The 14,576-nt window shown below is 36.9% G+C and overlaps 1 protein-coding gene across 5 annotated transcripts in view; it reads left to right on the top strand.

Moving 5' to 3' along the window:
- LOC137631720 (uncharacterized) overlaps positions 1-13,186 on the top strand; it is a 91,948-nt gene extending 78,762 nt beyond the window's left edge. For 3 of the 5 annotated variants that reach the window (XM_068363604.1, XM_068363605.1, XM_068363603.1), the window contains exons 7-10: positions 1,787-2,021; positions 6,280-6,398; positions 7,676-7,811; positions 11,472-13,185. In XM_068363604.1, coding sequence (XP_068219705.1) covers positions 1,787-2,021; positions 6,280-6,398; positions 7,676-7,811; positions 11,472-11,546 — 565 coding nt within the window. In that variant the 3' untranslated portion in view covers positions 11,547-13,185. Of the gene's footprint in view, positions 1-1,786; positions 2,022-6,279; positions 6,399-7,675; positions 7,812-11,471 lie in introns of all 5 variants that reach the window. The other 2 variants (XM_068363602.1, XM_068363601.1) reach the window with 1 other exon arrangement.
- The last annotated feature ends 1,390 nt before the right edge of the window (positions 13,187-14,576 follow it).

A 14,576-nucleotide genomic window follows, 5' to 3' on the forward strand; every position in this document is an offset into this window, starting at 1 on the left:
TTACAGTGTTCCTTTAGTATGAGTTCTGAATGTTCAGAGTTGAGTTCCTCTCATATGAATCTAAATTTCTTGAATGATTTTATCCCTTCTGCAACTAATATATCGCCAATAAAAGTAAAATTTAAGAGCATCTTCAATATTGTAAAATCCAAGAGGTAAGATGAGGTGTTGAACCATTGAATGGAGTTTTGATTCCCTGAAGTCATGCAATGTTCCCAAGCTGGTTTGTCTCCTGAGGGGAAGGCAGAGGGTATGTAGATAGAAATTCTCCTTTTTTCTAAGGTTGTAAAGCCCGGGCATCATATTTGTTAACTCAAATGACACTGCTAGAAGTGAGTGCAACTGAATTCTTGCATGGGGGAAGCTTGGTCTAATTGCTGCATAGTGACATGTACATTTGAGAGAGAAGGTTTCCTTCATGTATTATTAATCCGTGCTTTTCAGTCTTATCACTTTGCTGAGTAATTTCATTAAAGTTTCGCTGCTCCTATTTTCGCCTCTAATTTAATTGGAGAAGAGAAATGGAAAATAGAGGGTTGAAGATCAGCAGGAAAAAGACAGAGTATATGAGATTGACAAAATGGGGATAATTAAGAAGTTAGTTTACAAGGAGAGAGATTGAAAAGAATTGAAAATTTCAAGTATTTAGGATCAACAGTTGCAGAGGATGGTGATCTGGGGGCAGAAATAAACCACAATACAAGCAGGATGGAAGAATTGGAAAAAAGTGAGTTGAGTACTATGCGACAGGAAAATAGGGGTTAAGTTGAAAGGTAAAGTACACAGGACAGTTGTGAGACCAGCAATGATGTATGGAGCGGAGATGTGGGCAATAAAGAAGACAGAAGAGAAAAAGCTGGATGTGGCAGAGATGAGAATGTTGAGATGGATGTGTGGGGTGACAAGAAGAGATAAGATACGGAATAAGGTAATTAGGGGTACCACAGGAGTTAGAGAACTATCAGGTAAGATCCAAGAAAGTAGACTGAGGTGGTATGGCCATGTCATGAGAAGAGATGAACAGTATATTGGGAGGAGAGTGATGGAAATGGAGGTACAGGGACCGAGAAGGAGAGGGAGACCAAAGCGAAGGTGGATGGACTGTATCAAGGATGACCTTCGATCAAAGGGATTAACCGGTGATGAAGTATGGGACAGAGGTAGATGGAGAACGCTGGCCAGAAACATCGACCCCACATAGAAGTGGGAAAAGATGCAGACAAAGAAGCAGCATTGCATACTTACACAAATAATTTTTTTTTTTATATCTAGACAAGGGTGAGATAATGTTTGTGTTTGGAAATTTTCATAAAGGTTTATTTGTTAGTATTGTATGCTCAAAATAAGACAATAGGTGTAATCAACCCAAAGTATTACCTTTGTCAGTCTTAAAAGCTACTTTTATCAGACATTCAGAATTAGGTATAAATTGTGTTCAGTTTGTTGAATTTCTTCACTTGAATTAAATACCATATACGAAAGAGTTTGTTATACTATTGGGGAGAGCTATTATCAATGCTAGTATTGGTTATTTTATAGTATCAGACAATAAAACCTAAAAATTTATTAAAAGAAAAAGGGATAGAGCTTTGTGATAATAGAATTCTTATGATTAATATTTATAATGAATTCAAGTATCATTACTAGCATACCAGAGACTATGACTGAACATTTTAGTGGATAACCCAAATCCTTAAAAATACTAATTTTGACAGATTCAGAGTATATTTAGGCAAAGAATAAGTATGTAAGACATCATTATTTACTGAACTCTGTTATCTTCCAGATACACCAATATAGCATGGGACATTTTACATCATGCCGGTGCTTCTCAGATTCATCCTCATTTCCACATGATGATGGCACCCGACCATTACTATGGATCATTTGAACTTTTACGATCAGCTGCGCAGAGATACTATGACCTGAGCAAAGAAAATTATTTCAACACTTTACTAGAAATTCATGCTGCACTCGGGCTTGTTGTGGAATATGGAGATGCAGTGGCCATTGCTACACTTGTGAGTTATCCATCTGTAGACTATTATAAATATACTGTTTTATTAATATAATTCTCAGATATGAATAAATAAATCAACTATAGGATTATGAATGTGTTGAGAAATTTTTAAGTTTGCATCACTCAATATCACAATGAATTCTGCTTAGTCTTTGAACTTATTTTGTATTTTTCAAAGAAGCATCAACTTTGCATGTATATAGTGATGGAATTTGCCTTTTTATTGAATTAGATTGAAAGCATTTTATTGAAATGATTTGCAGTGTAGTTTCTCTTTTTCATTAATATTTGCCATGTAGCTACTTGACATTAGAATAAGATGATTTAATAATTGGTAATTATACCCTATTGATAAAATAAAGAAAATCAAATAGATTGGAAGTTCCAAATATGAAAGAAAACTAGCTTATAGTTCCGAGGAAAATTCAGAGAAGACTAGGCTAGTTGAATATAATTGGGAGGATGTTGGAAATGCCAAGCCAGCCATTAACAAACCCTCAGCTGTTAATGAGACCTCATTTTTTGATAAGGCCTGTCTTTATTGAGCTTTTAGGCTTGATAGTACAATAGTGAGCTTCCTAAGCTCATGACCTCTAGATTCGTTTGTACTGAGGAGTCAAAAGATTTTTCAGACCAAAACAGATTTGTTCCAGCACAAATACAAACCCTTGTCCTTTACATAGGAGAAAAACAGCTAAGCTGGGTTACGACAAGTTAGAATTTTATAACGAGGTGTAGATAGTTGGCCGGTGGTTACCTGGTGGAGTTTCCTCACTGAGTAGTCACTTCCATGGCAACTGTCAGTTTAGACAGTCATTTTTCAACTGGCTGCAGACTTTGGAAGTTTTCCAGCATTTTATTTTGGTACTGCATCTTGAAATATTGTCCTCGAGTCAGATATATGATTAATGCTAACATATCTCCCACAACTCTATAGGATTGGCTAAAGGTGAATACAGGATTCACACTATTGCCACCTTGGAGGTAGACTTCCCTTTACTCAAAGGACGAGGTTCCTTCCCCAAGGAATTCTATTTCCTTCTGTGTTTATGTTCACAAGCAACAGGTATCCTAGCGAGTGCTGTTGATTAAATATACTCAACCTCACTTATGGGTAGCCGATTGCTTTGCTTGCTGATTGCCAGACAAACCGACGAGAGTTTTCAACAAGCAAGCACTGTCAACCCTCAGCAAGGTTGTGATTTAACCTTTGCTGGACTCTTCATCATTCAGGTGGACATACGCAAGTTTCTACCAGATGCCACATCCAATTGCACACCAATCAGATGTGCCTCCTCCACGCGTGCCTCCAACCACACGAGGTTCATCCAGTAGCCCCTCATTTAGACGCGCAGCATCTAGAAGCGTCACTAGACGCAATTGCTTAGTTACATGTGCTCAAGATGAACGCAGGACTCTCACCTAAGCGCTTGCTTTTGCCAGAGCTTTGTCGCCTTTGCTTTTTCTTTCAGATGTTTTGGCATGGCCACGTGCACATACATGAATGCAGAATTTACGAATGCGTGCTTAGAAGGACTAACCTTACTAAATCGCTAACGTGTGCTCAGGCCGTTAGGGGGTCGGTATACAGTAGTTGGTTTACTCCACCACATATTACATCACTTTAAAGTGCAAGTGTGAGTTATCTATAACAAGAGACTAGCGCCTGTGACTCTTAAACACATGCGCTCTCCGGTGCTCACATACAATTATAACTGGTAGGTGTTACCAGTAGACCTTAGGAGTTGTGACTGTCGACTTACATTTACCCATTATTGTCTCCAATAGAATTTGGGTCGACTTCACATCCCTTGCTCTCTTTGAATCTAAGAGCCTCTTTAATAAATCAGATTCTGTCCAGATGCTGAGTGTGTCTATATTATTATTATTATTATTACTAGCTAAGCTACAACCCTAGTTGGAAAAGCAAGATACTATAAGCCCAAGGGCCCCAACAAGGAAATTATTATTATTATTATTATTATTATTATTATTATTATTAATATTATTGCCAGGAATAGATTTTAACGGAATATAAGACCTTGTCTGATCCCATCTCTCCCTCCCTTGAAAGATTTACACCTAGAAAAAACGTTTACGTATACCTGTAAAGGTTTCTTGAGTTTATGAAATAAACTTTAGTCCAGCTCCAGACTCGGCTGGTCTATTTTGGAAAATGCAAATTACTTTCAAGATTGTAATTTTTCGTATTCCCTAACATAGGTGCATGATTATGATCCTGCACTAGATTTTGACAATGAAGGAAAAAACAAATAAGAAGACTATCATGCATGCTCATTTGAAGCACTTGCCTTCCCAGATAAAGAAACACATCAGAACTCAACTTCTGGCTAGTACAGTGGTAACTGGCCAGTACTGTGGTAAGTTGGTAACCTTTTTACGTAACATTCGTGTGGCAGTAGATCGATCCCAGCCTGGGACTGTGAGTTCAAGGTATTTTCTTCAAGCATTCAGTTTTATTGGAAGCTTTCGTATAAGAGGCAAACTTTTTTTACAACCACTGGTTTTTACATTACATTCTCTCCGTCTCAGGAATGTAGTCAGTCAGTTGACTGGATAACAAATGAAAAGGACCACTACCTTTCCATTTTATTTTTGAACAAGTCTTTTAAAGACTGATTTGTAGGAGTTTCATTTATGTCACTCCTGTTTTTCTCTCCCTGTGGAAGAAATAGAGTTAGTCAGTCCTCCACCGAGGACACAGCCACTAGCCTCAACGCACCGAAGCACATGGTGGGCCCATGAGGATGCCAGACCCACGATAATCCTTATATCTGGTCGTAACAAAGCCGTACCAGATCCTGCTGCAATAAATGATAAAGGTTGGTGTCCGCATAGAAACAAACAAATTTTTTAATTAATTTCTATTTTTCTTATCTATACAAACCTGAGTCATTTAAAGTGAAAACCTCCCACCTCAACTACATCTCATGTCCTGAGCCGAAGGTCAAAAGTGGCATGCTTCAGGCAGGTGGAGGGTTGGTGCTTTTTGCCTGTACACACCACCTGTCTTTAGCTACCTTGTTAATGAATTCTATGGATGTTACAGCTACACTGAAAACATAATCCTATTTTAAAGAACTACATAAAATTTGTTATATATGTAAATATATTACTTACTTACACTTCCAGGTAGGCTTTTCAGCCTGTCAGTGGGCCAGTCGTCATCTCCATTCGCTTCTATCCTTAAATACTCCTTTTCTCAGCTGTTCAATTGTTGGCATATTGTTTTTTTAACATCTCATCAATTCCATCCCTCCAGCGTTTATGTGGTCTGCCTCTCGATCTCTTCCATCAGGTGTCCAGTTCCATCTTTTCTTTGCTATTCTGTTTTCATTCATTCTCATCTCTTACCTCGCAATCTCAGCTGCCCTTTCTCAATCTTGCTCATCTTAAAGGCCACTCCAACTGTTCTTGTTTTATGCAGTATTATTTTTAGGGTTTTCATCTCTGATGCTTGAACTCTCCTTCTTTCAGTTTGTCATTGTCCAGCTCTCTGATCCATGTCATTATTGGTGTTAGCAAATCCTCGAATATAGCTTTCTTTACTTCCTCAGGTACATACACATCTCTCATTATTGGATAGAGCTCCTGCATTTTTGTATTTATTTCACTTATTTCTTCCTTGCTTTTATCACCTTTTTCTGAAAACACATCCTAAATATTTGAGTGATTCTGTCCTTTATTACATTGTTTGAGTTATATTCGTTCTTAGCAATTGTTTAAGCATAGGAAACCACTCTTTCCAATTCTTCATGGTCATATGTCCAAAATGCTATTTCATCTGCAAATAGCATGATGTCTCCTGAAATTTGAATTCTTACTTTAAACTCTCTGATGACCATGTCCAAATATGCAATGAACAAGAATGAAGAAAGGACATGTCCCTACTTGACTCCCATTGTCACTCTAAACCTTCTCTCATTCTTATAACCAGCCCTTACATTATTCATACATTGTTCATTTGTGTTCTTCATCATAGCTCCCAATCTACCATCCTGTCTATAAACTTTTCTAAGCACCTCCATTATTTGTTCCTAGGCACCGAGTCAAACTGAATATGAGATCCGAAGTACTTCTTTCTTTCCTGTATTCAAATTGTTGTTCTCCAATCTGAGGTTCAATGATAGTCTTGTATCTACATACATACATACATACATACATACATACATACATACACATAGACTGCATTTTTATGTGAGAAACTAAAACTTGATGCACTCTCATCTATTTTTCAGAGTGGAAAGGCTGACCTGGAGATAATGTTCCTGAGTGATTTTCCTGGGGAGAGCTTGTATCGCCTTATTTACTTTACATTCAATGCTTATCATGACACTTTTTCACAGCTTTGTAAAAGGTAATTGGTTATCTATAAGAAATTTACATATTGCTTATAATTTTTGAAATTTACTATACCAAGGATTCACTACTAATGAGAAAATGTTATAAGTTGCATATAAAGCTAAAAGTAACACTATATCGGGTATTTCTTCTGAAATATGTAATTTGTAGAAAAATAAATAAAACTGTCATTGATAACTACCTTTGGTATTAAGCTTCAAGAGTCTTTTGACACTACATCTCGGCTAACAATTGGTACCTTGTAGGTGAGAATCTCATGAATAGACTTAATTAAATTTACATATATAAGAGGAACTGCATAATAATGCAGAACTCTCCACAAAATTGACCGGTGAACACTATGACAAAATTGGCCAGTGCACACTATCTCCACAAAATTGGCCAGTGCACACTATCAGCTATCTCCACAAAATTGGCTTGTGCACACTATTAAGAAATCTATTTACCTGTTAGCCCAAGTTGTTAAGTTCTGATAGTTAACTATTCAAACAGTCCTTAATATGAAACAAAAAGAGTTCATGCTAACCAGAAAGTGGAGTAGACCCACTAAGAAGTCCCAGATTAGGGAGGAAAGGAATAAGACTTTGGTGTGCTGTCAAAAAATCTGATTTTTAAATATCTTTTATTCTTATATTCTATTCCTTAAATTGTTTAATGTTAGTCTACTGTGATTGGCTGTGAAATCTACGGGACCTTGAACTGAACATTAACTTGGGATTCATGTACTGCTAGTCACTGGTGATTATACTGAGCTACTATAAATATCAGAATTATCTGCATAGTCCTGAATTGATTCGAGCAACTTTCTCTCTAATAGACTATGGAAACTATTAATCTGTAGAAGTCAACCAAAACCTTTACTGGATTTCAGACACCTCGCACCCCATCACTTGTAAACCCTAATTTGTGGCTATACATCCATAGTCAAACTCTTACTATTTACTCTAGCATCCTTAAAACCTAGCTGAAAAGAGTGTATATGAGATTTATTTGGAAAACATCCTCACTCAAGGGTTTTTAACATCAGAAAGGTCACTCAAGGGTTTTTATCATCAGAAAGGTAAATTATAATAAATTAATTGGTCTAGCCACTAGGATTGGTAATGTAATGGTAATTCTAAAATGAAATGGCAAGGAAATTGCAAGAACATTTTTCAATACCAAGTTTTGCCTTTTTCTGTTTGCGTTTGAGAAATTATGCAATTTGTTTTAATAAGTGCCCTTTAAATTTAAGTGGTGAAAAATGACTAACAATTTTTATTTTTTTTCCAGTATGGTTGGAGCTTGGCCTGCTTTGGGAATGTCTAAAGAAGCATCAGTGGGAAGAATTCCAGCCATTGTTCGTTTGATATCAAGAGGTGACTGTACTTCACTAAGAACAGATTTTAGTTCATATGAAATATTTCAGGTATGTGATTTTCAAATGTTACACTTTTAAAATGTTATTTGTTCCAACACCGAGTACTTACCTCGAACTACTTTCTTAGGAGTATCTGGGATCTCCTCCCAACCGACCAGAGTTTTGTGTAGTTTACCCTACTCCCGTTTTCTATGAGGGGTAACCTCAGGTGGTGTGATACGCGCCCTGAGGCCACCCCGGGTCAGAGAGCATGCTTGCTCAGGTCTCGATCCCCAGTAAGTTCTCTGGTCGCGTCGCGATAACCTCACGACGCTCTCCTTATCCAGTGCGACCCTTTGTGTCCCCGACCCCTTTTGTGTCTCGCGCGGTTCCCACGTGGTACCTTTGTGTTCCCCTTTGTGTTCCTGTGTCTCGCAGTGCCTTACTAGTGCGTAATGGAGCATCCCCGCCGTTGTCCTGGCCCTATGGTCGGTAAATCGTGTGGCGCTTTTCTGTCGAAACCTGAAGTTGACCCGCACTCCTTGTGTTCTTCGTGTAGGGGCAGTGTGTGTTTCCCTACAGTCACGTGTCTGGAGTGCGAGACCTGGAACGAGGTGCAGTGGGTGCGTTACGGTACCAAAAAGAAGAAGGCGTCTAAGAGATCGCCTAAGAAGCTGAGCGTCTCTTCTCCTCTTGCTTCGCTGGGCGTATCGTCAGAGAGAGCCTCGCTGCCGCCTTCCCCTACCTAGAGTAGGGGACGAGGTAAGTTGGTTGCGGGGAAGAGGCCTGTGACCCTTCCCCAGGAGTCTGATTTACGGGATAGTGGTGTTGTGGCATCATTCCAAGCAAGTGAGGGGCCTGAGGGAGGGATGGGAGTGTGTTCGGGGGACGGAACCCTGGTGCAAGTAGGGCCCGTCTCTTCAGATGATCCTATGTGGGGAAAAACTGTGCCTACCTCTTCTCCCGCCTCGTGGGCGTGTTTTTCAGGTGCTTCCGCAGCCGAGGGTTCCGCCGAAAAGGAAGATTGTCTCCGGTAAATGCTGATAATTCCTATTCAAAGTCATCATATGCTATAAATTCTAAGACAATCTGTGCTCCAAAGTTTTCTTGTCTTTTCCCAGATAAAGAAAAGTTACAGTTGCAGGTGGAAAACAAGCAAACTATTCCTGCTTGCCATCAGTTGTTAAGATCTCATCTCCCACAAAAGCATTCATTTATTTTTAAAACAAATCAATTGCCTAACCATGTTCCAGGAAAAGCTAAATTCTCTTGAATCCATTATTAATGTTATAAAAGGAAGTCTTTGAATAAAAGTTTTTCAAGTGTATTAACTAAAAGAAATGTTTCTTGGTAATAGGATAGAGTACACTTGTATGCTGTAGTTGAAGTTTTCTCTTTTGCAGATTCTATAGTAGGGATTATTTCAACTCTTATGGCAGAAAAATTTACAGGTGACCCAGATCTTAATCTTATTTTAGATTATTTAACCTATTTAGATAGAACTATTTTGGATGGGTCTCTGGAGGCCTCTGCAGTGCTTGTAAATATTGTTGTTGAACGTAGGGAACAACTGTGCTCCACTATGATGTGGGCAGTATCCAATGTGCAGAAGCTAAATTTAATTACTTCTATATTGGATCCCATATTAGATAAAAGTAAGATTGTAATGCAGTAGCTTAGGTATCCTTCAAAATTAAAAGCGACACTTCAAGTTTTTTTTTTTTTTTTTTTTTTTTTTTTGCAGGCTTTCCTATTCTCCCAACCATTCTGTGGCTATGTCTTCTTGAAATTCTGTTTCTGTCCCTCCAAAGGAATCTACTATTAAAAAAGTGATAGACCTTCAGGATTTCACTATAAAAGAAGTCCTGGTTGAAGTGCCAACATGAGTCTCTGCTCTTATAAAACACCACAATGACAGTCCTTTCCAAGAGGTCCTGGTAGGGTGAAAACTTAACCACTGTTATCATGTTTGGAAAAACATTGTCCCAATCCTGGGTTCTATTCAAGGTAAAAGATGGTTATTGGATTCCTCTATGAGGCAGTCCTCCCCTGTCAGAGGAACACGAACCCCTCCCCTTTCCAAGTTATCTAAACAATTCTGCCAAAGCTCATCTGTCTAAATTAGATATTAGAAAACTTTTAGAGAAGAATGTATATTGCATTTACAACAGATTGTTCATAGTACTGTATCTAATGCCAGTTCTAGTGGTCTTAATTCTAAACAGATATACTATAATTCTCACAAAGTTTTTCCTGGAAATTCTTTCAACAGTCTTGGGGGCATTGAGGAAAGAAGATTAGAAGTTTTTGAGAGATTTAAACAATTTTTCTTTCACATGCTTTTATAGAGGATGGAGTCAGTATGGGAAATTTACATTATAATTTAGTATATCAGTGTGTGATGATATGATTCGAGTAGTAAGGAGTGTTCGCTTTAAAAAACTAGGATTTCTTATTCATCAGGAGTCAAAACCTTTTAGTTTACAAAAGAATCAAGGATTTATTGGGTCAAATGCCTATGTTTTAATCTCAGGATTTCTCTTCAAGTATTCACCAGGATGATGGCTCGTATCAAAATAGCTGAGGATTCTGGGCAACAGACTTCTGTTGTACCTGAACAATTGGGTAATTTTGAATGCATTTTTTGGAAAAGATTCAGGTTGAACATCTTTGGTTACTCAGGTTATTGAAAGGTTTTGGAGTTCAGGTCAGTGTGAAAAAGTTTCCTGCAGGAGGAACGGAAGCTGGAGCAAACAGAAATGAGAAAAAATGATGCAAGCCCTGCATACTTACAAATGGTGTACACTTGAAGCTTCTTACTGAGAAAGCATGCAACATAACTAAAAATAGTCTTGACCTAAGGGTCCTTCCTAGAGAATGAAAATAACTAGGTTAGTGGTCATATTTTACTCCTGAAGCTATTGTGACAAAAGAGAGCCCCCTAAGTAATAACTTTGTTCCTGCTGATGAAAAAATTCCTGATGCTGGCTCAAAAACAAGTTTGTGAAGATAAAGTAAAAGAACATGAACAAAACTCTGGATTTTGACACTAAATAGGAACACCATCATGGAAGAAAGCATGAGTGAGAACATGAGCCAGGAGATAGGCAAGTAGAGACAGAGATGGTAATTATAGTATAAAGGAATTGACTTTGGTTAGGTCCATGACTTGTTGTGATTTTTCACATATTGCTGAGGCTCCTGCAGAGTTTGATTTTGTTACGAAAGGAAAGTATGATTTTTTTTTTTTTTACAGCTGCTGTCCTTGCTTGGTGGTTTAATCAAACTGTCTTAAATCTTTAAAAGTTGTTCATAGATTGCCCCTTCGTACAGTAGTAATATAGGCTTTCAGTAAAGCAATAGTTTGTAAGTACAATGTAATTTTACCTTTCATACTTAATTTTATTCATTTAGAGTTGAGAAGATTTGCAAACAACAATTTAAAACTATTAATTTATCTTGTGTTTAGGCTACATAAAACTTGAACACACTTAGTCACCTTCTACAGAGCATCGTTATGAATCAAAATTCATTACCATGAGAAAAATACAAACAAAAGTAAGCTCAATTTGTCTTTGGATGATACGTCAGTTGTACATTTAGAAGCATTGATCACAGATGTGTATCTATAAGCCAATTTAGAATTTAGCCATAAGAAAATGAAAAATCTTAAGTGAATTTTTAATGGAAGATTAACATTGTAAGATAGTTTATAACATTTTTTTCCAGATTGTGTACAGGATTCATGATCCATGGCAAGTGGCTAATGCTATAAGGCGATCCATAGTGAAGTATGATAACTGATGATATGTGCATGTGGTAACGTATTTGAATTATTATTATATTCAAAATCTTATATTTACTCTATCAAGCTTTATACTGCCTTATTAGAGAGCTTTGTTTGGGCACTTGAACCTGTATTTTTTCTATGGAACATTCAGATGCTAGTGTGCATAAACTCTGAAATTATAATTGGTTACATGCTGTGCATATGCCATGCCAAAGTAATTGTAAAATAAAAGTAAAGTTTGCTTTGATTAACTTTGAATACTCTTAAGATTTATTCACATGTAAATAAGTTTATAATTTAAATAACTTTATAATTACCAAAGGTGACTGTTGATAGTTCCTGATTAAGACATATTTATAGCGTATCATGTTAAGCAACTTTCTTTTATTTTCTTTCAATGATACTATTGAGGCTTCAGTAAGCTAGGATACCATATAATGTGTTGATTATTTACTTAATTTATATTATTTATAAAATATTAGCTACATAGTTAATAATTGTTTTATGTCAAAGGGTAATGGTTGGGGATTTTGATATTCATGTGATATGCGTGTTTATTTTATACGTGATAATAGTTGTCTACTAGGTAATAACAGGGCAAAAATGTTCATTGAACTTCACATTCAATACTAGCTTTATTATGTGATTAATTTAGAATTTTAGAATGAGAGTTCTAGTCTATGTATAAAACAGGACTACGCCTTTAAATGGTGATGTTTTATATTCTCCAAGGGCCAGTTTTATCAGGGATTTACCTAAATGTATATTATTATTGGTCTGTCGTCTTGTATGTATTGGAAAATACCACATGAGGTTGCCTTCATACAATTATTGAGCAGTATGACTACTTCTAAGACTTAGTCTACAAGGATTATTTTTCTTTGCTAAACTTTATACAATTCATTGTCTTGTTAACTACCTATTCTTCAGCATCTCATTAGCCTTTAAATTATCTTATGATCACTGCTTATTCTCATGTTCATGAACCTAGAAACTTTTTTGTATAGTAAGCTTTATGGAATTTGGCAAACAACACTACAAGTTATGGAGACACTTGACAACTCGTATGATATTTTAGATAATATTCCTGTGTGACATCAAGGGCTATCATTGTTTATTATGTAACAAAAGTATTCTATAAATCATACTGTACTGTACATAGTATAGTAAAATAGTTGACTATAGCCTTACGGGAATGAAAGCCACATTAGTATCTAGCTGTGCCTGTATCTATGTGTAAAGTTACCATATGGCTCTTTAGCTTGCTGCGGTGTATAGTATACTGAAATTCACGAAGCTATCTCTACATGCAAGTTAACTGAAACATGGGCCAAGAATGACTTGTAGTATATGTGCATGAACAAACTAACGGTTGCCTGGGCTAGGCAGTAATTATCAAACTGTGTAGATTCTATCAACTTTGTTAGTAACACTGACTGTTTCCAATTTCAGAATTTGTAAACATATAGCCAGTGTTGTTTCCTGAAATTTTATTTTGAAATATCTCCATAAATAACTGGACAGAATTACTAAATATACCCATGTAATTTTATACCATCCATTGTAATGATGGATTACTGAACCCCACATTTGGTCAGTTAATTACCATTTTTCAATATTAATCTTACCCGATGATCATGTAGCTGTCAACTCTGTTGCCCGACAGAAATCTACGGTCGGGATACGCCAGCGATCGCTATACAGGTGGGGGTGTACACAACAGCGCCATCTGTGAGTAGGTACTCAAGTACTTCTTGTCAACAAGAACTCAATTTTTCCTCTGTCGTGCCTCCGGCAAGACCTACTAATACGCCGTCCCTAACTGGATTTGTTTTCACAACTTTTTGGTGAAGTACTCTATTCCAGTTTTGAGCTTTCGCTATGCAGGGGTTTTATCTTCATTTCAAAACTTGAACTCGTTTTGGATAGATTTTATTATGGTGACGAAGAGAGTATGGACTCTCTTTCACTTTTAAATGGCCGACCCTTCCCTTAGACGGAAGTGTGTTTAGGTTTTTGGTAATTTTGCTTAACAAAGTTATAGATTTATTTTATATCTCTCCGCCATTTATAGGCCTCTTCGATTAACTTTCCATTTATTATAAACTTATAAAAATTAATTTTTATGTTTGTTTATATGCGACCTTTCCTAATAGTAGGCGGTCCTTACTTGGAACTGAAGTTAATTAACATTGAGCCCGTCATATCGTTTTTCCTGTTAAGAATTTATGCTATTTTCATTTTAATGTTTTTGAAAGAATTTCTTTGATAGTCTCGTACTGTTTTCAAAGTTGAACTAACGTTTTGTTTAGTCTCCGCAGTTGTTGACGTTCAGAACGTTCAACTTGCGCTCTATCGTTACGATAGAGAGAGAGTATTTCACGGTTTCACGTTGCAGTAAGAGTAAACCGATTCTAGCGTTTCGTTCATTCTTTCTTAGCTTAAATGGTTTTAATTCTAATAAAGGAACTTTTTATTTGGGAAACCTTTCAGTTTTTTTCCTTTAACAAATAATATGTTTTAACGATATATATAATTGGGCTCATCTCTCAGGTTCTAAGTCAAGAGAGAGAGAGAGAGAGATAGAGACGGAGGGAGAGAGAGGAGGATAAACGTTTCGTTCAAGCGGGTAACGTTGTTCTCGTTTTTTGCTCTTCTCCCTAGTCGCTATAGGGGAAGAAGGTAAAACGTTTCTAGAGTTTTATTCTTGTTCCCAGGCTTTATGCGGTGAGAGATTTTAAACGTAGTTTATTTGATCTAGTGTTTAGTCTCTTTTCCAGCCACTGAATTCTTTATCTTTCATTATGTTTTTCTGTTACATTGTAATACTGTTTTCGCAATTACTACCTTTTAATGAAGGATAGGATTGCGTGTTTCAGGTACAAACCACTTAAAGTTTCGAGTTCAGTGAAATAAGTGCAAACAGAAAATCAAAAGTGATAAGTGATATGCGCAAAGTGTTACAGTGTTGCGTTCGAGGGTTCGTCTGTTCGTGCCAGTTGTTCACCTAGTCCGATACCTCTTACAAGCTCCCAAGCCCAGGG

This window comes from Palaemon carinicauda, chromosome 40, assembly GCF_036898095.1.
Source record: "Palaemon carinicauda isolate YSFRI2023 chromosome 40, ASM3689809v2, whole genome shotgun sequence".
In the NCBI taxonomy this organism is placed as follows: domain Eukaryota; kingdom Metazoa; phylum Arthropoda; class Malacostraca; order Decapoda; family Palaemonidae; genus Palaemon; species Palaemon carinicauda.